The sequence below is a fragment of the Procambarus clarkii genome, chromosome 40 (assembly GCF_040958095.1).
Source record: "Procambarus clarkii isolate CNS0578487 chromosome 40, FALCON_Pclarkii_2.0, whole genome shotgun sequence".
NCBI classification, from domain to species: domain Eukaryota; kingdom Metazoa; phylum Arthropoda; class Malacostraca; order Decapoda; family Cambaridae; genus Procambarus; species Procambarus clarkii.
This window is the reverse complement of record NC_091189.1, coordinates 39,461,896-39,489,718: the sequence shown is the minus strand read 5'-3', so window position 1 is coordinate 39,489,718 and position 27,823 is coordinate 39,461,896. Positions and strand designations below refer to the sequence as shown.

Here is a 27,823-nt window from a genome sequence, read left to right as displayed (position 1 = left end):
GAAGAAAAAGCAATAAAGCCCTCGTATCAGTTGGCAGTGTAGCAAAAGGAAAAGACAGGACCAGAAGGGCATTGAAAAGTACGGGGAACCTGGCACAGGCAGTGTTAGAGGGACAATAGAGTGAACCAGAAATTGGTACACTGGAGGTCGGAGAGCAGCAATTTCAAAGCAAACATAGTGGCAAAAGATGATAACTGAGGTTGTTCTGTAGTAGTGTATTAAGAAAAGAACTATATAAAAAATTGTGCCCTCAGGATTGAGGAGATAAGGAAATATTCTCAGTGATGAGGAAATGTGTGACTAACTGGACAAAACATTCAAGATGGCTTCTTAAAGGAACAAATGATCAGAAACAACAAGCAATATAGTAGTCAATGAAGAACGGGTAAAAATGTGGTTGGTCGAGGTGGGGCCTCTGTGGTGCTGACAGGCGGGGTCAGATACGTTTCCACCAGCCTTCGATTTCGATTTCTCTTTGATCGACGCTGTGCTTGCTCTGCTCGGAGGTCTGGCTCTCGTGGTTCACACCGGCCCTTTCGTGGGTCGCCCTATTGACGAAGCGATGAGGGGAGAGGTTTGCTCGGTTTGCCCGCTCTTGGTCACATGATTCTTGGTCGTTTCGGGTCATGTCCTTCAGCCTGCGGTGGAGTTAGGTCGTCCTGCCTTAATTTGGGGGTTTGGGGCTCTTCGGGCAGGCACTCTCTCCCAGCCTTTGTTGAGTTATCTTTGAGTGGGTGCTTTTATAATTAATTAATTTTGGGCGTGGTCGAAATGCCCTCGTCTCTTGTGTGCGTTTCCCGTCTGTTTCCGGTCCTGAAACAGGATTGTTCAAAACCTGGACATTCTTGACTTTTCCAATCTGAACCAGTTGATGCTGTGCCCTTCCTTTCGGATGACTACTTTGTCCCAGGTTCGACTCGTTCTCAAGCCGGGCTCTTGGATGATTTCCCTTCACCTTCAGGATGCTGATTGATGTTGTCAATCTGATGCTGATTGGCACCTCCCTATTCATCCGAGGTTCAGGGATTGGTTAAGTTTCATTGTGGGGCAACAGGCTTGCTGCTTTTAGGTTCTCCATTCATGTTGAATCTAGCACGTCGTGTCTTTACATGCACGACTTGAGTCGTGGTGGCCTGTCTTTGGGTTTTGGCTGAGTAGACAGTGATAGGCATTCATAGTCCAAAGGTTCCGGGTTCATCCCCGGTGGAGGCGGAAACAAATGGGCAGAGTTTCTTTCACCCTTATGCCCTGTTCATCTAGCAGTAAATAAGTACCTAGGAGTTAAATAGCTGCTATGGGCTGCTAACCTGGGGGTGTGTAACAAAAAGCAGACCTAGTTGAGGACTGAGCCACAGGGACACTAAGCCCCAAAATCAAGATCTTAAGATTACCAATCTCCAGATAACCTTAAGAGAGATTCCTCAATGACTGGTTGGTGTGGTTGGAAGTGAAACTAGCGGAAGTCCCAATTGGTTCTGTCTCAGGTTTGGACCTGGTTGGGGCTGAATTAGAGATTCTCAGTCGGCATTGATTTCTCTACCTCCTGCAGCCTTGCGCTGACTGCGGTCTCGCCTTCTGTTAGTGTTGAAGGGAACCAGGGGGACATGGCGATTGCTTAAACAGCTGTACTGGAGTCTGAACTTTGCTCTTCTGGTTTACTCTCTGGGCATGGTTTGGGTACAGATGCCTGTACCTGCGGGGGCAGCCCCTTTAATCACTTGCAATCACTTGGTGTGTCCTCCAGTGTCCCTTGGTTGCTGCATTGCTGGCTTCCTCTTCGGGTTTTTCAGGATTTGGTGCTGTGGCGCCTTCCTCCTCTCCCTCGCTCGACATCTTTATGGATGCCTCAGCTATCAGTTGGAGCTTTGTGACCAGTGCTCACCAGTCTGGCCTGGGCCATTGGCACTGTGGGCAAGCACTGTGAAGGGCACTGTGTGCCCTTCCCTTCGTCGGGCACACAGTAAGGTGCGGGAGTTTGCGACTGTGTGACAGGCGCTGCAGAGAGTTTGGATTCCTCCGGATTTGGTGATCCAGCTCCAGTCGGACTATTCACTCGTGGTTCATTGTCTCCACGAGAGGGAACGGGGAGGGTGGCTCTTTGGGGCTGCTCACTGCAAGTGACACTTCTGACGAGTTCTCAGGGTTTGCATCTCTGCCTGCACCATTCATATTCCGGGAGTGTTCAGCCTCCTGGCCAATGGTCTGTCCCACTTCTTTCCTCTTTCCACAGAATGGACAGTTGATGTCGATTTCTTCCTCTGACTTTGCCCGGACGTTGACCTTTTCATGTTGGTGTGGCCGCCTTTCGACTGGATTGGTCATGGTGGGGTACCTTTACCTCTTTTCCTGGTCCGACTGTTACTCTGAGTGCTGACGCAGCTGAAGTCTTACAAGAGGGGAGTGATTCTTCTGGTACCATGGTGGCCAGCTTCTTGCCCGGTGTCTGCACCCAGGCATCTTTCCGCACCTCCGCCTCTTTCTTGGGTCAGGGAATTTGCGTACCCTGCTGGTTTGACCTTCTCTTCCGCTTTACGCGTCTGAATTTTTTCAACCCGTTCTCGCAAATTTAATAAGTCAATATTGACTTATTAAATATGTGCATAGGTGACATACTTAACATAATAGATACCCTTAAAAAGTAATACAAAATAATAAAAATAATAAATAATAGTAATAAAAAAGTAATTACAATTATTACCTAACCTATACTAGGTATAGGTTAAGTAATAATTGTAATTACGAAGCAATAAGATGCTTATCTTAAGATACTAACAAGGTTAGGTAAGGTCGGTGTTTTCTATGAATCTTTTTAAGGGTATCTATTATGTTTAGTATATCACCTATGCACGTAGTTAATAAGTCAATATTGACTTTACGAATTTGCGAGAACGGGTTGATTTTTTATGCACGTTTATCACCATTTGTATGGTGATCAGGGGCCCGATTTGGTGGTGTCCCACCTGTGGTCTTCTCAGCAACAGTACGAGGTTTCTTGGCAGTCATTCCCTTCGTCCCTATGTAGTTTAAAACATACTTGCATTGGCATTTTTTTTATATTAAGCTACTATTCCATGAAAGTAAGAAACAATTGAATGATTTTAATTGTAAACATTTTGCAGAGTAGTATTAAGGGTTTTAAAATTCTTAGTTGAATTGCCAAGACTAACTTTCTTTTTTTTTCTTTACAGGGAGACTGCCGAAGTTACAGCTATGTATCTGCCCTCTCCTGTGACTCAGAGCCTGTATGGGAAGATTTGGTCGTACTAGCACGTCTTATACCCAAAATCTGCCACAACATCAATCGGTAGACCATTTTTACTCTAGGCTAGTCTTTACTGAGAAATATTTTGTGTGAATATGGGTAATTAGGATTGTGGGGAGTGGATCCATCTTGTGAACTTTGCCCCATAGTCAAACTGTATGTGGCTTTTTTATCTCGTGGATTTTGTTATACTGTGTATACATTGAAACCCTCCCCCTCCCTTTTTTTTTTTCTTTCTCTACCATAGACATTGCCACACATTTACAATGCTAATCAGCATACCTGTATATACGTTTTTTTCTGTATATATATGTCCTCTGTCCAATCAACCTGACAGCTGAGTGGACAGCACTTGGGATATGTAGTCCTGAGGTTCTGCGTTCAATCCCTGGTAGAGGCAGAAACAAAAGGTCAGAGCTTTTCACTCTGGTGCCCCCCTGTTCACCTAGTGGTAAATAGGTACCTGGGAGTTAGACAGCTCCTACGGGCTGCTTCCTAGGGATGTGTAACAAAAAGGAGGCCTGGTCGAGGACTGGGCCGTGGGGATGCTAAGCCCCGAAATCGTCTCAAGATAACCTTCAGATCATGTATCCCCTTGCCCTTCTTTTTTATAGTGTCGTCTGGTTCAGTTCCTTCAGGTGCTCTTCTTCTCCCCCCCCCCCCTCCCTCCCCACAACAACAACAATAATTGGTGGACATAAGAAATATTGGCATTGGGCAATGTATTTATATGATATATAAAATACAGGGAAATAACGTACTCATTATTATTTGTGTGAAATTTTGCCCTCCAGTTGGCACTCAATAATGCTAGAAGGCACCAGCTGCATATCCACTTGTGGACTTTCCTTACTACCTGTACTACTCTTCTTTGTGCGTCAGACAGGTGCTAGCATCTCTTTATCAATGCGTTATCCATGAGTTCCACTAACTAGGTGGTGGCATCATCATCAGTACCGATTGGCACTGTTTTTTTTTATTCGTATAAAATCCATTTCTTAAATTAACATTGGATTAAATTTAATTGGATTAAATTTAATTGGATTAAATTATCCCGACGCTGATGCCAATAAATTTCGTTCTTATGTTTGCTAACTTCACGTGTCCTGCCGATGTTATCGTGTTCACATAGGTTTCTGATCTTAGTGTTGCAGGTATTTTTTCTCCTCCCATGTTGTAACCAAAAATTAAAGGCTTCTACCTCCCTTAACACTTTATGTGGATCAGGACATAACCTGGAGTCCTGTTTGCCTAACCGCTTCCGCAATGTAGACATAAAATGATGTCCTCAAAAAAATATTTGTATAAAATTCAATTTTAATCCGATTTACTTTGGGTTTGTTTCAAACTGCGCGCCATGAGGCTCTCTTTCTCACCACTAGGCTGCATGGTACAATAAGTTCATGAAAGGTGTGGACCACTTCGATCAAATGGTATTACCATTTTACCAGGAAAACTCACAAGTGGACCTAAAAGATAACATTTATTTCCTGCAAATGGCATTGCATAATGCCTTTGTTTTGTACAAATACAACACAACTGATCAAAAAAAGCTAACATTGCTACAGTTCCACGAGGTGGCAATTTGGGCCCTATTGCGCTGGGACCCAGAAGATTGGCCTCAAACAGCAACAGTATCTCAACACTTGCGGCACGCTCCAGACATAAATGATGACACAGGTCCTGCCCATGCTGACGCCATGCAAACTCCCGGACCATCTGGTGTGAGGTGGCCTTTGTTCACTTCAACACCTCAAGCTGAAGCAGCAACCGAATCAGAACCCGAGATGTCTGGCACACTGCCATTTGACGAGACGGTTTTGTCAGATGACTCTGACTCTGACTCAAATGTTGAACCTCCAGCGATTCAGTTGATTCTGAAAATCGCATGAACTACAAACTGAAACGAGTATTTTGATACCAGAATGAACACTATCACATAAACTGCCGTAAGTAGACTCGAACCTTCATAGATTTTTTTGGGGTGTAGCGTGTGTCTGCATGAGTGTCCCAAACGGGTTGCAGGTGGGTGACTTTAGCCGTTTATACTGGTAATGCTTCCCCCATATCATGTATTATATGCATATGTCTGTTTAGGGAATTTTATTCCGATCAATGTACAACCAAAAATAACTGTGCAACAAGTATAAACTTGACAAACATAACAGTAAAAACATTTCGTGTGTGTTTGACGCTCACTGATATGTTCCAGCGTTTTTATATTTGGCGCCATTCTATCTTACGCTTTGTTGATCTTTTTTACTTACGGGCTCATAGAACATTCTATTGCGAACGCATTGGCACAAAAATGAATGACATACATAGAATAATAATGTCAGGACAGTGAAATAAGTATAAACTTTCAAAGCGCCGTATCGCACATGTGTCGTCGCGTCACCGACACCGGGTAACAGTTCCGCCACTTCCCACACTCTTGCGGGTGGGCTGCGACCATTATTCTACGCTTATATTCATATCACCGTGTTGGGAATTTCATTGCGAGTCCATTGATACCAAAATTAACGCTGTAGGACAAGTGTGGAGGTGATAACAATCCCAAGAGTAAAAACATTTTGTTGCTGTTGGGCGCTCACGGCGAGTCATCTACGTAGGTTTTTATTTGGTGCTGGTATCCCTATACCTTTCGTGACCTTTTTTACTGATGTTCTTCTAGAGAATTTTATTGCGAACACGTTGGTACCAAAATATATACGTAGCTCGAGAACTAAGGTCAGGAGAGTAAAAAGAGTATACACATTTTTGTTTTGACGCTTAAGCGACAAAAACGCCGCACGCACATACCGCTTTTTTTTTTTTAACCTTAGCCGGGCGGGTGAAAGTGTTAAGCCCATTTTCATAACTTTACACTTATTTGGATTGAATTTCCTTTTATCTGCTCACTCCTGAAGCTTGTCAAGTTGTTCTTCTAGTGCCCTACAATCCTCTTAAATTCTTTCTTTCCTCATTAACATTGCATCATTTTCAAACAGTCATGTACAAACTCATGCCTTCTGTGAGGTTATTTACGTTAATAAAAAGGAACAATAATCCTAGAGAAAGCCCTGTGGAACACCACTTTCCACTCTTCTTCAGCCTGATACAGCCTTTCTTTGATGCTTTGTTTCCTATCTGTCATGTACTCCCAACCCCAGTCCAGTGCCTTTCCCATTATCCCTGCTTCTCTCTACATCTTGTGTATTAGTCTCTTGATGAACTGTATCAAAAGCTTTTTGGCAGTCTTGAAAGATGCAGTCTACTCATCCTTCTCTTGTCTTATTATATTGGCCCTTATAGAATTCAATCAAGTTTGTCATGCATGATTTTCCTCCCTCTGAAGCTATGTTCTGCCTCACTAAATTTACTTTCCCCCAAGTCCTGTTCTGGTTACTTTTACTAGAATCTTGCAAGGAATGTATATTAAGGAGACTGGTTTAAGGTTTAGTGACATGTCTGTCCTTGAATATTGAATTTCCAGATTTCCAGTAGCTTCCTATTTCTAGTGTAATGTTGAACACCATAGTTAATTGGTAACCTGTGGTGTGGATTCAGTAACAGTGCTGCAGATTTTAGTGTTGTTCTCATGTAGTCTGTGTAAATTGTAAGAATAGTCTTTATTTAGATTTTGAATAACATTCTCCCATATGCTGCCATTGTTAACACTTTCGCACGCGGTGCGCACATGTGCCGTAGACTTTGACGTCATGCGTTTTCTGACCTTAATTTTCGTGCTACGTTGTTCGTTTTGGTATCATTGTGTTCGCAATAGAATTCTGTACAGGGGGTATATGCATACAAGGTCTAAAAGCTCGCTGTAACTCCCCACAGCAAAGCCTAAATTTGGCAAAGTTACCCGTGAGCGTGCAAAATCGGTAAAATGTGTATACTCGTTTCAGTTTTCTCACCTTATTTCTCATGCTACGTTGTTCAGTTTGGTATCATTGTGTTTGCAATAGCATTCTCTACAGGGGTATGTGCATATAAGGTCTAAAAGCCCGGTGTGACTCCCCACAGCAAAGCCTAAAGTGGGCCAAGTTTCCTGTGAATGAGCACCAATTAGCACACCTGCAGACTAATGCATATACTCATTCAGTTTGATAACATAAATTTTCGTGTTACGTGTTTCATTTTGGTATCAAATTGTTTGTAATTTAAAGACATGTATTTTAAAACTAGTCCCATAATAATTGAACAATAAATGGAAATTTAACAAATATTTTAACTTTTGGACACTCAACACCGCAAAATTATTTATATCTTTTCAGTGTTCTTACATCAATTTTCGTGTTACATCTTTCATTTTTGTATCTATCAATTTAGTATCAAATTGTGCGCAATCTAAAGGCGCTCATTTTGAAACCACCCAGAAGTTGATCGGATAAAAATTGAATTTTTAACAACAATTTTTTTATTTTGATGAGTGACTCTGGACGGAGTCACCCAAGAGGGCTCGAGAGAAAATTAAGTGACTCTTGGCAGAGGCAACGGAGAGCAAATGTGTTAACCTGTTTGTGCACTTCCGGTTTTAATGCCGGAATTATATCCACATCTATTGGTTATTCTCTTGTGATTTCTCAGTATAGTAGTTGCCTTTTCCTTATGGTGTAGATTACTTCTGGTCTTTTGTGACATTGTTTCATTTTGGTGCTTTACACTGGATGTTGAACTCTAGCGGCCATTGGTCTGTCCTCTTCTAATTTATCAAGTTCATGCAGAATTACTCTTTGAATCTATAGTCTTGAGGTATCCTTCCTCCTACATCTGTCAAGTCTGTCATCTCCATTCTTGCTGTAACCCTCTAGTTTCCTGCCTGTCATGTACTCAATAAGTTCATTGTCTTTCCAGTTATGCCAGTTTTCCTCCCCATCTTACACTGCAACTTTTAACAAGGTACAGAATCAGATGCCTTCTGTCAAGACAAATGTAGTCTACATGTCCTTTCCCAGCTGGACCCATATTGTCTCCAGTGCAAAATTTATCCTTGTGGTGTTCATTTTCATACATATTTTTCTCCAGTAATTTGCATGTATTGATAGTAACAGGGGTCTATTGTTCAGTTGTTTTTTGTACTTTTTCTTGACTTTTGATCCTGCATTTGCCTTTCTTTGGATTATAAGAGTTGCTCAGTCTGCCTACTTGTCATCCACCTGTTACTGGTTCTGGGAATGTCCCCCACAGCCCGGTCTCTGACCTGGTGGTCAGAGACCAGGCTGGTCACCCAGGCTGTTACGTGCCTGTGTGCCTTGCTCACAGTCTGAAGTATGTTTAGTGGTTTATTTAAAATTCTGTCTAGCAGATAACACGGTACTGTACCCCTTGCATCTTCCTCCAACAGCCATGTTGATATCTGGTGTGACCATATTGCTCCTGCAGCATCTGAATCCTCCAGGTGTATTTTTACCTCCACTGACTACAGTATTATACAATTTAATGTCGGTTATGGGTGCTGTGTGTTGTGGGTCTTGACCCCTGATCAACCAGCCCGGTGGAATCCCTGGAGTACCTTAGCACCCTCTGCTCAGAGCTCCATGCTGATTGGAAGCCTTGCTTTGCCTTGCTCCTTGCTTTTCCCCCACCTTGGGTGCCACTGTTCACCACTGGGGAAACACCTCGGTCACCAACTGGTCAGAGTTCCTTCACCGAACCCGGCCTTGCTCCCACAAGGAGTGAGCTAACGCTATCAACCCCTAGTTTCCTCTCGCTGGGGTGTCCGTGGACATGAAACTCGGATTTAGGTGTGCATTCAAGGTCACCAACTTGACCCGCTCTGCTCCGTGGCCAAGTAATACTTTAACTGAGTGGTGTATTTAAATCCCCCAGTCTCATACCTTCACAATAATGGTGTGGTGCACAGTAAATCTCTCGCAACAACACAATAAAGAGAGTGGAGGGGAGGAAGTAAACACACTAATAAAATCGATGGGTTTACTCAGTCTACACTGGCAATAGGCAAAATCTCCCCTCAAATCTGTTGAATGGCAACACTGCTGAAATTAATACATCTGGCAACGTTTCACTGTCACCCCCAAAACCATCTGAGGCCGTCTCACAAACACTGGCATCACTTTACATAAATAGATATTATTATAAAGCCTCTTCAATAGTTTGAAGACTTTAAACCACTGCCTAATCCACTCCATAATATAATCACTGGTACCTCCTATCTAAAATATTATTGCAATAAGTCCAGTGTCACCTCACATGTAATTCAAGGTTATCACATTATTTATGTACACCCTTTCCTAACACAAGGGGGAAAATGGAATGGCAAAATTCCCTACCTTATCAACTGATACTGCAGGTCATAGATTCTGCTTCGCGATGATACCCCTCTATATCCACGATACCTTGTATTCACCTAGTTGTGCTTGTGGGGGTTGAGCTCTGCTCTTTTGGCGTGGATCTTTCGGATCCTCAATCATACCATCTGCTTGCTCGTTCCTTGCTAGGCGCTGCTCCCAGCTAGATATTCCTCCCCAGATGACGAGTTGACATTGCTGTAGCCTGGTTCACCCAGACTTAACACACTGGTCCGCTGCCTCACACGCAGCCTCGTCACTGGGTAAATGATCGTTGAGATTCCACAAACCAGGACTGCTACTGATTTGGCCCCACACCGCTTCTGACGTGCACAGCCTGCAGGAATGTCCAACACTCCTTGCGCCATTTCACAAAGTTCTCGGGTCACTTGTCAGCACCTAGCCCCTGGTGTCGTCCTCACACCAGCAAAGTTCTGCCCAAAATACTCCCACAGAGGATGATGGGTCTTCCATGTCGTTGGTACATGTTGGCTGCCCGATTTGTACCCTCTGAAGATCTATTCATCTCCCAGACAGGTGAGCTCACGCGCACACTTCCCCTCCGCTTGACACCCCGGTAGTCAGCTCTTTTGTGCTTTCATGCAGGGGCACCTGATGTCATGCAACGTCACGCCCGGGGCACAATGCTGTTGGTCAACTTCGCCAATCCCCTGCCACTGATCAATCACGTCTTGGCTCGTGCTGCTCCCTTAATGTACCGGGATCCTCGCCCACTGGACGGCGAAGACCGCCTCTCACTGAGTCCGCTCTGCCATATTTCCCATGGAGGAGACTCTTGAAGCCTCATCCCAATGAACTAAAAATCGCCATTTCTCCCTAATGCCTCAACAGTCTTTCTCCTAAGTGTATAAAATCAACTAATAAGTTCTTCTAGTTATGTACAACCAGAAAGTCATGAGTCTTGTATGCAGGCATAGGGGAATACAGGACTGAACTCTGTAACATAAATTAATCATATAAATCTTGTCATTTACCATAGTGGTGTTTCTTTCCCTTATCTAATCACATGATCTTTGACATTTTTAATTTTATGTAACAAATTAACTTGGGCTGGGCCTTTGCTTTTGCCACTATCCATTTCAAATAACTTTTCAGTACCTCTCCTGACTTTGTATACTCATATTTGGTTCCTAGACTTCCCTGATGAGCTGTGCGCCCTGTTCTCTATATTTCGTATGTGCCTTCCTGACCCTGTACTTTCCTTCTTTGCCATGCCCTTTGACCTTTTGGTTTTGCCTGTATTTATTTATTTCCTTCTTGAAGTTTGAGTGCAAGAGAACAACAAACTTTAAAACTTAGTTGCAGCAGTTTGTGAAGAGAGAGAATGAATATTGTTAGCATATTAGCACAAGAGACCTATTCTTATGAAGCGTTTACCTAGTTAATGCTGTAGATTATGTTAAGTCTTGGTGCGTCACGATCCTGCAGAGTAAGAAGGATGAGTTAATTGGGGGATTTAATTTATAAATATGTTTAGCTGTCTTTTCCTCTACTACTTACTGCTCTGTATTCTATATGGCGATGACTCAATTCTCTGAAATTGGGAAGCTTATTTGTTTGTCCATTATGGCAAGCATTATCCTAGTTATAATTTGTATTAGTGAAAACTTATCTCTTTCAGAGTGTGCTTTGTATTTGGTGGTGCTGTTAAAGATCTCGTGCAAGACGTCACTCAGACTAATTTAACCCCCGGCGTTCTTGCCACATTAAGACAAGCAGACTTTCTCGCCAATCAGGTATGAACGCTTTTCATATTTACCTTTGTGGGTTTGTATAAATATTTTTCATAAAGTATGCGTAGAGGACTGATATCCTCACAGGATGGGATTTTAGAGACCTATATAATGCCTATGACTTGCAATTTTGACAGTTATGTATTTAATTCGATGGTGAAAGGCAATTTTGACAGTTATGTATTTAATTCGATGGTGAAAGGCTATTATTGTAGATTAAATCTTAATTTGGTTCATAATTGAAGTAAAAAGAATATATGTAGGTTTGTCACTTAAGTTGGCCAAAAATGCTAGGCATTCATGTTTTTTTCATAATTTTTGTGTTCCAGCAGTTGTAAGTTGAATTACTAAATGCTAGCATTGACTTTATTTATATAAATGGATTACTTTCACAGGCCCACTATTCCTTTGTAATAAATGGAATTGAGAAATGGGTTAGGATGATTAATGGATGTATGAAACTGGTTAAAAATTGGTTTTGGGATAAATGAAACAATGAATTATACTTTATTTTAATTTTTAATTTTTAGAATATAAACTACTTTAGGATAAAACTACTGAATTGTATAAACAGTAATTCATAAACTATAATGACCTTTCATGCCTAATTGCTGCTATTTTAATATGGTATACTATGGTCATGTGGAGAGTGACAAATGGTGTGGGGTGCTTCAAGCCACATTGTGTTGGAGCAAGCTCACAGATTGAGCCTGGCTAGAACAACAACTTGCACATCTCACTCCAGGTACAATCCACACACAAACATGACTTTTGTTTCAGAAATTGAGTGTTGGTTTTATATAGGTAAGGTATCTTTAGAAGTCTGGCTTCCCTACTGCTCATCTACTGTACATAATCCTTTATTGCAGGTACTGGCAGAGTCGGGATTCACCGAGAAGTTGGCACAAATGCCCATAATATTAATACCTGTACATTTTGACCGAGACCCGGTGACACGTTTGCCTTCCTGCCAGCGGTCGGTGGTGCTGAGACCCTTCATCACTCATGACTTCATGACTGGTATACCTGCACTGCCAGGCAAACACATCCCAGTAGAGGTTAGTCTAGACACCGGTGCCAAGTTGACAAACTACTGTACTTGGGAAGGAAGGTAGTTCAAGATATTAATTTAACACTCGTGCTTGGTGCGTGCGTGCTGCAGACTTTGCCGTCATGCTCCCGATGTTGCAGGCGAGCGTGCTACGACACCGAAATGTGTATACTCGTTTCAGTGCTCTCGCCTTAATTCTCATGCTACGTCGTTCGTTTTGGTATCATTATGTTCGCAATAGAATTCCCTACAGGGATGTATGCATATAAGGTCCAAAACCTTGGCGTGACTCCCCACAGCATAGCCTAAAGTCGGCGAACCATTACTTGTGAACGAGCCCCAATTGGCTCACCCGCAACCTAATGTGTATACTCGTTCAGTTTGATAACATCAATTTTCGTTTTACGTCTTTCATTTTGGTATCAAATTGTTCACAATCTAAAGACGCACATTTTAAAACTAGTCCCATAATAATAGAACAGTAAATGGAATTTTAACAAATATTTTAAGTTTGAATGCTCATCACCACAAAAGCATTTATAATCTCTCCAGTGTTCTGACCTGAATTGTCAGACTACATCATCATTATGGTATTCAATTGTGCTCAATCTAAAGGCGCTCATTTTGAAACTACTCCCAGATTGAGCGGATAAAATTTAAATTTTTAACAAATATTTTTAATATTGGACGCAAGCACTTGACCACCGCTAGGACTCTCGAGAAAAATAGTGGGCGCACATTCGGACCACCGAGTGTGATAGTGTTAACATTCTTGAGGAAGCATGTTTTACATTTCAGATGAGTCTTATTACTGATTTTGCTGTCACAGTAAAGATTTGGTGATTTTGAAGGCAACGTGGGCTTGTGTGCTGCGAAGATAATGGGCTTCACAGACCAGGCAATCAGCATGGAAGGTTGGGATATGGGGAGAACATATTAATGTCATGTACAGGTGAACTGTGAAAGGAATGAGGACTACACTCGGTAAATGTGGACAAATAAAGTAGAAAAGAAAAAACATACAAATATAAATACATAAAGAAGGGGATGCCAAGAAAGGCAGTGTGTTGATTAATGGTGTTGAGTGAAACAACAAGGTGGGGTGGGGATCAAGATCTCTTACATGATCCAGCATTGAGAGTAGCCAAAGAGCACTAAGCATTGGGCCACTTGATGGTCTGCTGTCTTGACCATCATAATTGCTAACCCATAGACAGTGGCTATCGTCAACTGTTGATTCACAGGGTAATGCGGTTATCACCATCTGAAGATTTAATATCAAACCAGTCACTTGTTACACTACTCTTACATACACATTATAATATTTTCACATACAGAAAATTCTTGCCATTTAAAAGAACTCTTAAGTGTTTCATTAATGACGTACAAGAAATACTTTACAACTCGTTGTATGAATTAATTGGGTGTTGCTTGTTGCTTTGGTGTGTAATATGGAGGATGTTTATTTATCAACCCCCCCTCCCCCCATCCCAGCCCTGATGAGATGGGGGGTGGGAATGGCCTGTCATTGTGTCCGAGCTGATGCCCCACTTGCCCATGAAAGTGAGAAATATAGTACCATGAGTGATTATCCAGACGCCTTATTACATGCTTGGTTATCTTTGACCTAGCATGTGCCGCATGTCTGGTACAGTAATGCAGTGTTGAGCAATGTTATTAAGTCCTTCATGGCTTAATGAGGATTAACCCTAAACACTACAAGTACAGTATGGTTACGCTTATTTAATGAAGTATTATGTTAGGGCTGCACTCAGGAACTTGGCTCAAATGCTCTCTTTGAACCAGACTTGTTTTGGGTCTCTAAATGTTTTTGCCATTTTTTCAGCCCACCTTTATAAAATAATAGTACCTATAGCAATTACTTGGTTAAATGTACTACTACTTTGTGTAGGAACCCAAAAGTTCACATTTTATATTAGTGAATTGGCCCAAATGACATTCTATTGAATCTGAAATGTAACTAGAGAAGTTAACGTAAGCCAATGTATCCTGGCCAAGTAATCCTAGATATAATGCACACTGTCTTAAACCTACTATTATACATGTGTGCTATTATAGCCCTAGCAATGTTTGCCTTTACATTTTTTCTTTGATTATAAATTAAAAATACAAAATATGACAACTTTTGAGGTTGAACAGTACATACAGGTATGTTCAACTAAATTGTTGCTATGAGCACTACCATACCTTTTACGGGGGTTAGATTGTGTTTTTTGCTTTTGTCATTTGTAATTTTTTCTAGGCAAGCAGGTGATAGAACACGTTGCTGTTATATATACTGTACTGTATTTGCTAATGTGTATATTCTAAGAAGTTATTTATAAAGGCATTATTTGTCTCGGCAAATACTGTACTGTGACAGCTGGCTGTACAGGTTATTTATTTTCCTGTCTGTAGAGGCTTTAGTATTATGTTGTGCATGCCACTGATGAGGTGTGAGGAGGAGTCTTAATTCTTCACATACTTTTATACCAAAACCAAAATGTTATTAAGCTGGTATATTAGCCACATTTATATTGAAGAGATGTGATGTAACATGTAATGGCAGGCACATTTAGCCAAGTTCAGGGCACTGAACTTGGCTACATGTTCACTGTGACACTGGACACTGTGAGCATAGCTCTGTAACTACACTTGGTTAATTACACATAGATAACTACACATCTCAAGAGGTTATGGTATAGTGGTCTTGAATGGTTCTCACATAATTAAAGTTAGTCCCTTTGTTCATATTTGCTTATAAAGTTTTTCAATAATTGTATTTTGTTAATATTAATCAGTTGTATAATATTGTTTTCATTTCAGCTTGTAAACAAGATGGTAGCAGAAATACTTGGGGTTCCAGGCTTAAGTCGTGTGCTCTACGACCTTACTTCCAAGCCACCAGGAACCACTGAATGGGAGTGACAAATTTAGCATCATAATTATCAGCCATTATTAAATAGCTGAAGATAAAGTTGACAGAGGACTTTGTCCAACCTGTTAAAAATCCATTGGTTGCCTTGGAAGAGTGGAAGATTGGCAAGAGAGACCAAGGTGAATTCAACCATAACTCAGGTCAGGATCAGAGCAAATCCAGCAAACCTGACACATCAAAGTGTGCAGGACAAGATTTGAATCTGCTCAGTAGTTGACTGCCACAAGTGAAAAGGTAGAGAGAACCATATTTTGTGTTTGGAGTTCAAAATAAATACCAGAAAACTAATTTATCCTTTAATAATTTTTCAGTGACCTATATTAGGGATTTTCACCATAATGAGGACAGTGTATGCCATGGTCACACTGAACCCGATCCCCATTACTGCTTGTACTCGGACAATCCTTCGTACGCTTCCGGGCATATTCCTTGTTTTTGCTCGGCCTTCATTATCTGCTATTACTTATTTAAAGCACAGTCTTAATTTCTTGGCTAATGAGTCAGTACTGGTGAACCTTGTGTTGTGTTGGGCCAGAAGTGACAACCAGAGAGAAAAGCCGAGGTGTGCCCTGAGCAGTACTGTCGGTAGACACTGGTAGCTCAACGTGGCTGTGATGACGTGGCTGGTTGCTGTCATGTGTGAAGCAGGTACTGGGGGAGCAGCAGTGAATTATTTATTAAGTTGTGAGACATGTCCAAATTAATATTCCAGCCCGTTTAATTTGCGTTGATATTAATCTTCATAGTGATGGTATTGTCATGAAGTTTTGGCTGTTTCAGTGTCATTGCAAGATATTTGATAAAGTTGCAGTGGAATGTAATTAAACTATATATACAGAGTATACTGCATAACATGGGTGTTTTGGCTTCATCCATAACAAGAAAAAACAAGATTTCTTGTCTCGACAGGAATTTTGTTTCTTTTCGGTTAAATATATAGGGAGATTGAAATCTAAAAATTAATAATTTAGATCAGAAATTATCTATGCCTATTGTTTAGAATTCATAATTGTACATTGTCTTTAGGAGGATATTTTAATGAAGCCAAGGGGATGGTGTACACTGAAAAGTAATGCTCTCCGAGCTGTTGTGTAAATTTCTTTTCTTTTCTTTTCTGATAGTCAAAATCCTAAGTTATCCTGTGTGAGTGGGTGGGTGAAAGATCTGCTAATCATATCAAATGAAATAAATCAGGTCAAACCTTACTAAAGTCAATATATAAGTATCAAGTGGGATTTTTTTCTGTGGGGAGCCCTGTCTGCTCCCTGAAGGTATCCAAACTGACATGTGCCATATTAGTTTGGTGTCATCAGTCCTGGGAGTTCTGTATGCCCACCAGAGATGAGAGCCAGAACCTGGTCCACTCAGAGAGGCACGGGGAGCAAGGGCCATTATGAGTGCACTACATTTAGAGTACTGTATGTCATATTTCTGAATAATACTCCAAACTTAATGGTATATCTCCCAGTCTAGTACTCTTGACATAAGGGTGTGGCACACAGTAAACCCCTCACGACAACGCACTGAAGAAATGAAGTGTAGGAAGGAAGACTAGAAAAATCGAGTTTACTCGATAATAGTCTACACAGGCAGTTGACAAAATCTCTCTCGGATTGTTAAATGGCAACACTCCTGAAATTAATATCACCTGGCAACTTTTCACCGTCGCCCAAAATCGCCCGTATACGGCTGTCTCGTAAACACTAATATCACTTAACATAGATATATTATAATGCCTTTTCAATAGTTGTAGTCTTTAAACCACTGCCTAATCCATTCCAAGATATAAATCACTGGTACCTCATAATTACTATAATACTGCTTAACTCCAAAGACATATCACATGCAATTCATGGTTCACATTATTTATGTACAACCTTTCCTAACACAAAGGGAAAATGGGAAGGGGCAAAATTATCTACCTTATTGACCGATACTGCAGGTCGTAGATTCAGCGTTGCACTGAGAGGCTCCTCGTAGATTCAGCATAGGGGCGTCAAGTGGCTCCTAGTAGATCCATGACAACCGAGGGCATCCTTCCCAACCGTGATGTCAGTTCACTCTCTCTTTGTCGGATGCCGCTCCTACACCTGGCATTCCTCCCCAGATGACAGGTTGAGACTGCTGTTGCCTGGCTCACCCAGACTAACACACTTGATGCACTGGTCCACTGCCTCACATGCAGGCTCATCCCATGGGTAAACGATTGTTGAATTTCAGAAGACCAGGACTGCTACTGCTTCGGCTCCTCTAAGCTTCCAACCTGTGCAATCCGCAGGAATGTCCAACACACCTCCCAGTGCCGCTTCACCAATTTACTCGGGGTCTCTGTCGGCACCGAGCCCTTGGTGTCGTACTCACACCAAAAAAGCTGCCACAATACCCCCACAGGAGTCGACAGGTCTTCCTCTTCGTTGGTACACGTCGGCTGCCCAAATTGCACCACTCTGGAGGCCTATATCTATCGCAAGCATCTGATCGCTAGATCGCACATCTATTCGGATTCAAACCTGGTAGCACGTGATCTCAAATCTCTTGCTTCCTGCAGGGAGTGTCTGCTGTTGTGCCTACGTGATGCCATTGGTCTGCCCAGCCAAGCCCCTGTCGCCGACCAATCACACCTCGGCTGACGCTGTACTCAGAATGCACCAGAGGGCCTTGCCCTCAGCAGGAATCCTCGCCTCGCTATGCCATATTTATATGAAGGAGACGCCTGATAGCCTCATCCCAAATAAAACTAAAATCGGTATTTCTCCCAAATGCACCTCATGCTTCCTCTCAAGTGTAATAAAAACAAACTAAAATACTACTAGTTATGTACAAACAGGGAATTATGACACTTATATTCAGGAATAGGGGAATACAGGCTGGAAGTCTGTAACAGTGCTCACTCCAGCTCGTGCACGTGCCTATATGTACTCACCTAGTTGTGCTTGCGGGGTTGAGCTCTGGCTCTTTGGGCCTGTCTCTCAACTGTCAAACAACCTTCTTTTGTTTTTAACACGCTCACCCAGGAAGCAGCTGTCTAACTTCCTGGTACCTATTTACTACTTGGTGAACAGGAACATGAGGGTGAAAGAAACTGCCCATTTGTTTCCACCTCCGCCGAGGATTGATCCGCGGACCGTAGGACTGCGAATCCCGAACGCTATACGCTCAGCCGTCGGGGCCTCCTATGTGCTTACTCCAGCTCGTCCACAGCCTGTATGTGCTCACTCCAGCACACACACGTGCCTGTTGTGACAGGTCTTGGCCCCCAACTAGGTATTCTGACAGTCGCCAATTTCCACTCGGGCGTACTCTGTCATGAGAGGAGTCAATGTCCCTCTAGAGCTATCGACGGTGTCCGCCCTGGAGTTCTGCAGCACACACTACAGCTCCTCACTGATGGGGGGCCTTACTCCCTCCCACTAGGTGCCACTTCACCTTTGGGAGTACCTCAGTCGACCTACATAGCAGAGTTCACACTGAACCCAGCCTTGCACCCCATAGAGAGTGAGGTAACTCACCCACTCCCTAGTTTCCTTGCTGGAGTGTCTGTGGACACGGAAACTCGAGGTTTACCCAGGTCAAGTTGCCCACCTAGTAGGTTAATCACAAGGTTGCCAACTTGACTTGCCTTCCTCTATGGTCAAGTAATACTTCCAACACAGTGGTATGTCACAGCTCTATCTAGTGCTTCTTCAACAGTAGTGTGGTGCACAGTAAACTCCACGACAACACAAAAGCAATGAGGAGGAAGGAAACCTGGTAAAATTATAATTTGTTTACTAATAATAGGCTTCACTATACTGGTCTGTAACAACCTCTTCAAATCAGTTCGATGGCAACACTTGCAATTAGTCACAATATCTGGCAAAACTTCAATGTTTCCAAATCGACCGTTGTGAGGCTATCTCTTAACCAAAACTTATATCATGTGAATAAATATATTTTATAATGCCTCTTCAATAGCATGTAGCCTTCAAATCACTATTAAACCAACTCACGAAAACATAATCAATAGTACACAATAATTAATAATAGTAATACTGCTTTATATCCGGTGTCACTCCTCTCTGTTTCTGATAATCACCTTGCTTGTATATAACACCTTTCCTAACACAAGGGGGAAAATGGGAGGGCAATTTAACTACCTTATAGATCGTAGACTTGACAGGTCGTAGGCACGCAGGGTAGCTCTTTCTTCACAGCCACAACGTTGAGATGTTGCCTTGTAGGTGAGCAACTCCTCATTTGGCACGGACTGTTGCATATACTACTAGAGTAGTCCCTTGGTGCCGCTCGCTCCACGAAGTGTTCCTCGCTAGATGTTAGGTGGAAACTGATGTTGCCTGGCCTATCAAGACTACTACACTCCCCATACTGGTCCACCGCCTCTCACGTAGCTTTGTGGTGTGGATTCTTCTCCCACGTAAGCGGTTGTTAGATTGCCCCGGACCAGGACTGCTACCAAATATTTTCCACACAGCTTCACCGTCGTGCACGGCCTGCAGGTGGAGAGAGAACCCCCCTGCCTCTCAAATTTACCGCAGGAGCGCTGTTGTCACCAAGGCTTAGGTCTCATCTTCCACAATCCAACTGTATCTCGCACTCCCTTGGGAGTCGACAGGCTTCCCTCTTTGTTAGCACACGATAGCTGATAGAATTTACCTTCTGGTAAATTCTATCAGCCTATACTTCTGTAGAACGAGTAATCAATTGAGCGCACCTCTGCTCAGCAGGACCCATGGTAGCGAGTGACTCAGATCTCTCACCTTCTCTGCAGTGACGTCTGACGTCTTGCTATGTCACACCCGGGGTGAGACTCCATTGGTCAACCTGGCCAAGCCCCCGCCGCCGACCTATTGCACCACACTTATCACTGTACCCAGCATGCACTGGGGTTTTGCTCAAAGTGGGAAAGTGCTCTCTTAGGAGCTGCTCTGGCATTTGATGATGGAATCATCTCCAAGCCTCACCCGGATTAAACTTAAAATCGATATTTCTTCTAACTGCAACACCTTGCGTCCTTTCAATTGTCACTAAATCGACTAAAACCTCTTCTAGATAAATACAGATAGGGCAGTATGACTGATATGTGGGAATAGGGGAATACAGGCTGAACTCTGTAACACTGTATGTGCTCACTCCAGCACGCACATGTGTCTACTTGTAAATGTGCGCATGCCAGTATGTACACACACTGCACGAAAAGACGTTACAAATTTTCTAGTCAGAGGTCTATCCTTTTTTCTTCTGTGGCTTGTACGTAATTACCAGTAATTGCTTTTGTTTTATGCCGTGGTAAAGGTATTCACTTACATTTTATTTGGTGTAAAGTAGTACTTTACAGTTTCACAAATGCTTGCTGGATTTGTATGTAAAATTGATTTAAGAAATATTGTCAAAGTTTCCAGAGAACATGTATGTATGAGCTCAATATGTATCGCTTTCGCACTTCTTATTCAAACACGTGCACGACTTATTTCCAGTGCTGGATAGTGGGCTGGAGAGTGGTTTATTGAAGTGTGTGGCACATTCCACGAAGAGTGCCTTGTGTATCAAGAAACTTTCCACGAGTCATGGGTTTGCCAGAATTTGTAATTTCATATTCTTTTTCCATGCTTGAGGTGCCAAGTCCTGTAACATGGTTTGTGTACATGTACGTAATACAGTGCTAAGGTGTTAACACAATACCATCAGCCAGAAGTGTTTGGTGACACCATGTGTGTGTCCACTGCTGTGGCTCATGGGGAAGGCATCATGCTTAGTCTCCTCAAACCTAGTGAGGTTACATCCTATTGTGGGAACCATGAAGGGGGCAACATCTCGAACACAGCCTTTGTTTGAAAACCTTAAGTTTGACCTTGTATGTTGCTGCACAGACCTGCCACTTTCCAAAATTAGGAAAGGCCTTATTCAGTGCCTGTGCCAAAGTTCCCAGACCATTAAATCCATTGATCTCTAATGGCATAACCCCTCTCTCATCAAAAAATTAAAGTTTAAAATTTATTGCCCATGTGTGTTATTTGGGAATTGTCTTCATGACCTGCTGTAACTTTTGGTATGAGTGTTAATGTTAGTACAGTATTGTCCTTAAATTAGTATTTTTTAAAAGCTGAAAGTGGAGTGTGTTTACTTCTGAGGTGTACAACACATTGTTGGTGATTGTTACACATGACAAACCCTAACCGTACAGTGTATGCCATGCCCCTTGTTTACCACCATTATTTCTCCCTTGTGTTGTATGGCTAAATGCTTATTATATATCTTAATTAGGTTATACCCAATTTAGCACAATGTGATTTTATTAGTTATTTTCATCAGTGAAACCTTTTGTATATTCTGAAATTAATGATTATATTTCCTGTTTAAATGTATTAAGTCCACAAATGCTTTAAAGCAATTAAATGTTTGTGTCACTTGTTAAAGTTTTATAATTTTATTTATACTGTATATTTTTTGTTAAATAAAAATGTAAAACACATTTTGTATCGATGCTGCAGAGATACTCTTACAGAATGATAATCCACTATATACAATTTGGAATTTCCTAAGCATCTTCAAATTACACATTTGATTTATTGCTTAAATTTTGTTTGTCAGGTTACTGGATTACCAAATTAACTGATATACAAATTGAAATATATGGTTCAAAATGTTAAACTTGGCCCCCTAAGTGTACACTCTTGTTAGTTTGCTGCCATATGATCTCAAGTACTTTGCCTGCCGCTTCATTTTACAAGTGACCTTATACTTCAAGTGTTGGGCAGTTATTTCAGCCTGTGTGTAATATCTTGCATGATTCACTTTTGTGGAACAAACCAATTGAATATTTTAATTTGACAGTCAAGCATGTATTGGTAATTTTGAATCATTATGGTTTACTTTGGTAAATTGTATGAATGTTACATTGGTGAATTACTTGTAGCACCTCCCCCAGGGTGACCATCTGGAACCTGTTTCAGTTTGTATTTATTTGATAATATTATAAAACATTTTAAAAAGGCTATCATTTTGTATTTTCTTATGTTCTCCCTCCCAGTCTTGTAGTGTTTCTGGTGTAACTGGCAGAGTAGTCAAGTCCTTGTGAACCCAACATTTTATGATGATGCGTAAATGTGTCATCCAGACTGTAAACATTCCGACCACACTAAAACTCCTCCCATTACTCTTCGTGAATATTTGTGTATTTATTGCTGATGTTCATAATCTATTATAAATGCACTTGTTTTTGTATTTGTTCTTTTAGAGAGTTTAAAACATTTTTCACATCACTAAGTGACCCGAAGCACCAAAGTGTTAAAAAAAAAATGATTTCTATCTTTAAGGAGTTACAGAATTAAGCAAATAAAAGCTTTAATTAGGTTTACTTTGTGATAGGTTTTGGTTTGCAATATTGTACCGACAGCAAGTTTGCTGCTGACTGATGATAACCGAGTGTGCTGCCAATTGGCTCTTAACAGTGAGTTCGCTGCTGTTGCTGCTTTTACAACTGGTTGATAATGTTTGTGAATTACCCGTTTCCTGTGTGATGCTGCTTAGTTATTACATGAGTTTGAATACTGACATTAATTTGTGTATATTATAGGCTCACAATAAGTTGTATGTAGATATTTACTTGTATCTTCACCCAGTTAAGAAATTAAGTACGAGTTTCATACAAATATGGCTAATATTTAAAGTTAATGGGATAGTTTGCTCAATGGTGGAAGTCTTGAAATGGTGATTTTTGATACCATGGCTTAATTCTGTACTTATCTTTGCCCCATTTACAGTAGTACCTTTGCTTACAAATTTAATCCGTTCCCAGAGACGGCTCGTAACTCGAAACTAATTTTCCCGTAAGAAATGATATAAATTTAATCCGTTCCACACTCCCAAAATTATTAACTTCACAATACATTTCATACATAATAAACACAAATATTTTGTACTATATTATATACAAGTTATAGCTTACCTTTACTGATGATGATTGTTGGTGTATCGAAGACGGTGAGGAGGTGTGTTAGTGTTTAGAAGGAGTCCCCTTCCAATATAACATCAGGCAGTCATGACTTCTCTGGGGTACTCTCTCCTACGTTTTGCCTACATACCACTAGGACCTGGCTGTGGCTCACTGCTTGTTTGTCTTACTAAGAACTATTCCATGGACTTGTTTTTCCTCTATGGTCATCCTCACATGTATTTTATAGGCTGAACCTTACCACTGACTTTCTGGGAACCCCTGGCATGGTATATAATACTTACTTTTATGTTTAGAAACCAAAAAAGCTGAAAAACAATGAAATTCTTTTCAAAGAATTCAAGCGCGATTGTCACTACGCGGAAGGCATTATTAAACCGAGGCGCGTTTACTTGTTCCACCAGGAACCATGCACTCGGTTGATCCATACGTGTATCAACAGACTCGCAACTCGAGGCAAAGCTCATAAACTGAATCAAATTTTACAAAGAAATTGAGCTAGTGACCTGGAAAATTTATAAATAGGGGCATTCATAAGCCGAGGTTCCACTGTACTGTATATCAAATTTAGAAAATACGAGACTTGCTTTGAAAACTGAAGAAAATAAATTGTGTAAAATATAAATTATACTGTATGTATATTTACCATGACAAGAAAGATTGGCAATGTTACCAATCGAAGCAAAAGGTATATTGAGAAACAATGTGGCTACAAGCAACTACTGGTCAGGAATAAAAGTACAATTTGTCTTTCATTTTTTTCAATAATTGGCAGTTTTTGTTAGTTATTTGGCATTTATGATTTTTTTTGGCTGTGGAAATTTATTTTTGGATTTAGTTTTGTGCATGTATTAATAGCTTGGGATGTAACATGGATGGGCATTAATAATATTTTGAAGCATACAGTACAGCAGACTAGTTGCCTAGAACAAACAAGTAAACTGGAGTGTAAAATCCAGTGTGTATCAGGAAGGATTTCAGATTTTTTGCTATTTCTGAGGAAAGCCCCGTGTAGCTCCCTGAAGTTAGCTTGCTTAGCTGGTCTTTTAACTACTGAATCACATCAGCTATGGAATTCAATTTGGTCTACCGGGGACCAGAGTTCGAACCTGGACCCTCTTGGAGGTTGACGAAGCAAGTGACACTCCGCCACCCTCGACAGGGAAGATGCCCAGAAAGTCAACGAACCAATACGGACCACTGCTGGGATCAGAAAGACTAAAGCCTCAACCTGCCAAACGTTAACAAATGATTGAAAATCTCTCGAAACAGGTGTATGCTCGTTCACCACAATGTTCCCACTCATTTGAAGGAGTGGCCAGGGCTTGTGCTGTCCACTAGCTTCAGCCAGCAATGCCTTCCCCGATGCGATGCTTTCCAAACGTCTGCAGTAGGGGCCCCAGGATTGTCTGATATTTGTGACTGGCCCCCTTAGTGCTTTTCATTTAAGTGCTTCTCTGGACTTTATCCTGTGTTACTGTACTTTTTTTTGAATACTGTGGTGTAGCATGGGCCTGGCCTTAGAGCTGCATGTGCTCGGGGGAATCTTCCCCAAGTGCTCTGTAGTTCTCTAGTGCTGCCCCTGCACTGATGGAGTTCTCTTCTCTGGTGCGTTCCGGATTTTGTTCCCTTGGAGGTTCTAACTATTTGGGTTGGCCCTCGCCTTGGTTGAGTCACGGGTCTTGGTCAGGAGCAATTGTTGTCTGCTGGGGTGCACTGGTGGCTCATGAACTTGTATTTACAGTGTGCTAAGGCTGCCCTTTGAAGATGATATATATATTAATAACCTTTGGAATACTGTACAACAAAATTAGAATGTGGCAAGTGGCACACAGAGGAACCTGAAGGGCTGACTGCTCACTCTGCTGTGAGTCAGTGACAGATGTGCAGCAGCCACTGTGGTGTGTGTTCATGTAGCTGTAACTCCAGCTTTCTTACCCAATTAAGCTGCCAGCTTAACACAGCTTACAAAGCACACTTTGACCCACACTGAACTCACCAGCTCTGTTAAACTGAATTATTTAAAAGTGGAAAATACAAGTGTTATGACTAATATTAATAAAACCTTAAGCTTAAGAAACTGCCACCACCCCCTGTAAACCTAATGTGTCTCCTTAATAGCCCTGCCCAGGGAAGGACATACACCAGTAATTATGAATTCAAAGGGTGTAAGACATTTTAAGAAATTAATACTTGGAATAATTTATAGAAACGCTTTGCTTAATAAAATCGGGACCTCTTTTAATCAAAAATAGGATGAGAGAAAACACGGGGGAACTGTCATTACATCAATGGTGCTACATAGCCTTCCCGGTTTGGTACCTTAGTTTGATAATTACTTTCAATACATCATGTGATGAGAAATTTAATAAACTCAAAAATTAATAAAAGGGAAAATTAGCTGAACACCAAAATTAATCAATTAATATTCAAATAAATGACAGGAATATTTATCCTAACTTTTAATACATCCTAACGAGGCAATTGGTGTAGTAACGAACTGAAATGCACAATCAAGATAGCACATTACTTTCTCCCTGTAATTACCAGCCACAGATGTTGACAGCCTCCCCCAGGTCCCCTGACCTATCTAAGTTCACACTTTAGATCACACCAACATTAAGTTCAACATCCTCCAAGTGGAGAATGGCTCCTCCCACAACTATCAGTTCCCTAGACTCCTCCCATAATTCCCAGGCCTAATCCAGTCATTTCAAACTGTGGCCTACAGATAAGGGCTTGGCCCTTATCTGTAGCCAATCATATTGGAGGGTCATGCTTAGCCTGCTTGAAGAGGAACATTTCATTCCCACAGATTGTGCCAGCTGTACACCGGTTGGCTGGTGAACAAGCCCTGTCCAACTGACATATCTCCAGGAACATATGCCAGACCCTGCCGGGGTTCAGCTTACCTGGTATCTCTAGGAAGAGTATGTTTATAAATGGCTGAAGTATTGCCCTACACTTGACATGTCCACGGCTATGGCCGAGGGGAGACGAACAAGAGGAAGATGAAACCAAAGGAAAGGGGCAGCAGTTGACTACAGTTTGACCGTTACAACTCCCTCTGGAATTAATAAATTCGTGTATAAGGCCACTTTAAAGCACGCATTTCTTATCCTGCACCCTCCCCCCCCCCTAAAAAAATGTTCTTTTTAAACCAATGAATCGAATAAAAAAATTCTAATCCTAACTAATTGATACAAACACCAAACAACATTAATGACACCCAAAAATGCACGAATTGCATAACATGAATCAACAATGATACATAAAAAATGAGGACGGAAGATCTCCCCTATGATCCGGGCTGTCCAACATGGATGCAGCCCAGTTGTCCCTTCCAACTCTCCTGGAAGGACAAAAAATCCTATACCTGCCCTGATATAACTAAAATAAAATTGAAAAGTCATAGTCAGGGAGCCGGTCGGCCGAGCGGACAGCACACTGGACTTGTGATCCTGTGGTCCTGGGTTCGATCCCAGGCGCCGGCGAGAAACAATGGGGCAAAGTTTCTTTCACCCTATTCCCCCCTGTTACCTAGCAGTAAAATAGGTACCTAGGTGTTAGTCAGCTGTCACGGGCTGCTTCCTGGGGGTGGAGGCCTGGTCGAAGACCGGGCCGCGGGGACACTAAAGCCCCGAAATCATCTCAAGATAACCTATCAAAGTACAACTAGCTAAATCATTTGATGGTCCTCAGCTATCAAAGAGTCCTCCTGGAACTCGTAATATCAAAAAATAAAAAAATGAAATAAAATCATCAATAAAGCGACAGAGGAACACTCCCTCACAAGGGGATAATGTTACACTTAAATTCACATCTGTGCAGCGTCCCCGCCACAGCGTGTACTTAAATCTAAAGAAAAAAAAATATTAAAAACATTCAATGTCCAATTGACATATCTCTTAACACAAATCCGCTGTATATGAGTCTATTAACTCTTAGTATCCCAGAGTTCTTACTCGAGTCCACTGCAACTGTGTGAACACATTTTTCAGATTGTGACAACAAAACGTTGTATCAGTAAACCCCCCTCCCCCGAAAAAAAGTAAAAATAAATCAGTTTCTAGAATCAAGGTAGTCTAGATAACGTTCGATAACTGAATCACGTTTCTAGACCTACTTGCTAGTTCACAATTCAGTTCAATAATAACAAGCTTATCTAGAGACCGTGATTTTCTAGGAACAATTTTCTAGATGTTCAGTTTCTAGATTTATTTGTCTAGTATCCTCAAGTCATTCTAGTTTTCCGGTTATTATTGAACTGAATTGTGAACTAGCTAGTAGGTCTAGAAACGTGAATCATTCTAGTTTTCCATAATTATGGGTTTCTAGATTTCCACATTTATATACTTCTAGGTTTCCACATTTATTTACTTCTAGATTTCCATCTTTATATACTTCTATGTTTCTACATTTTATATTCTTCTTTATTTCCACATTTATATACGTCTAGCACATTTAACAATGTTCCAGAGTCACGTTCCTAGGCATTAAAAATTATCTTAGTTTACAAAATGGAATAGCAAAAGTTGAGCTAACTTTGAGTCCTACCAACAATTAACATT

At 41.4% G+C, this 27,823-nt stretch overlaps 1 protein-coding gene across 7 annotated transcripts in view; it reads left to right on the top strand.

Moving 5' to 3' along the window:
* The window catches only part of bur (GMP synthase burgundy), a 213,317-nt gene extending 191,022 nt beyond the window's left edge, over window positions 1-22,295 (top strand). For all 7 annotated transcript variants that reach the window (XM_045742218.2, XM_045742216.2, XM_045742220.2 and 4 more), the window contains 4 exons: window positions 3,189-3,304; window positions 11,201-11,315; window positions 12,182-12,370; window positions 15,190-22,295. In XM_045742218.2, coding sequence (XP_045598174.1) covers window positions 3,189-3,304; window positions 11,201-11,315; window positions 12,182-12,370; window positions 15,190-15,291 — 522 coding nt within the window. In that variant the 3' untranslated portion in view covers window positions 15,292-22,295. The remainder of the gene's footprint in view (window positions 1-3,188; window positions 3,305-11,200; window positions 11,316-12,181; window positions 12,371-15,189) is intronic.
* Window positions 22,296-27,823: the final 5,528 nt, after the last annotated feature.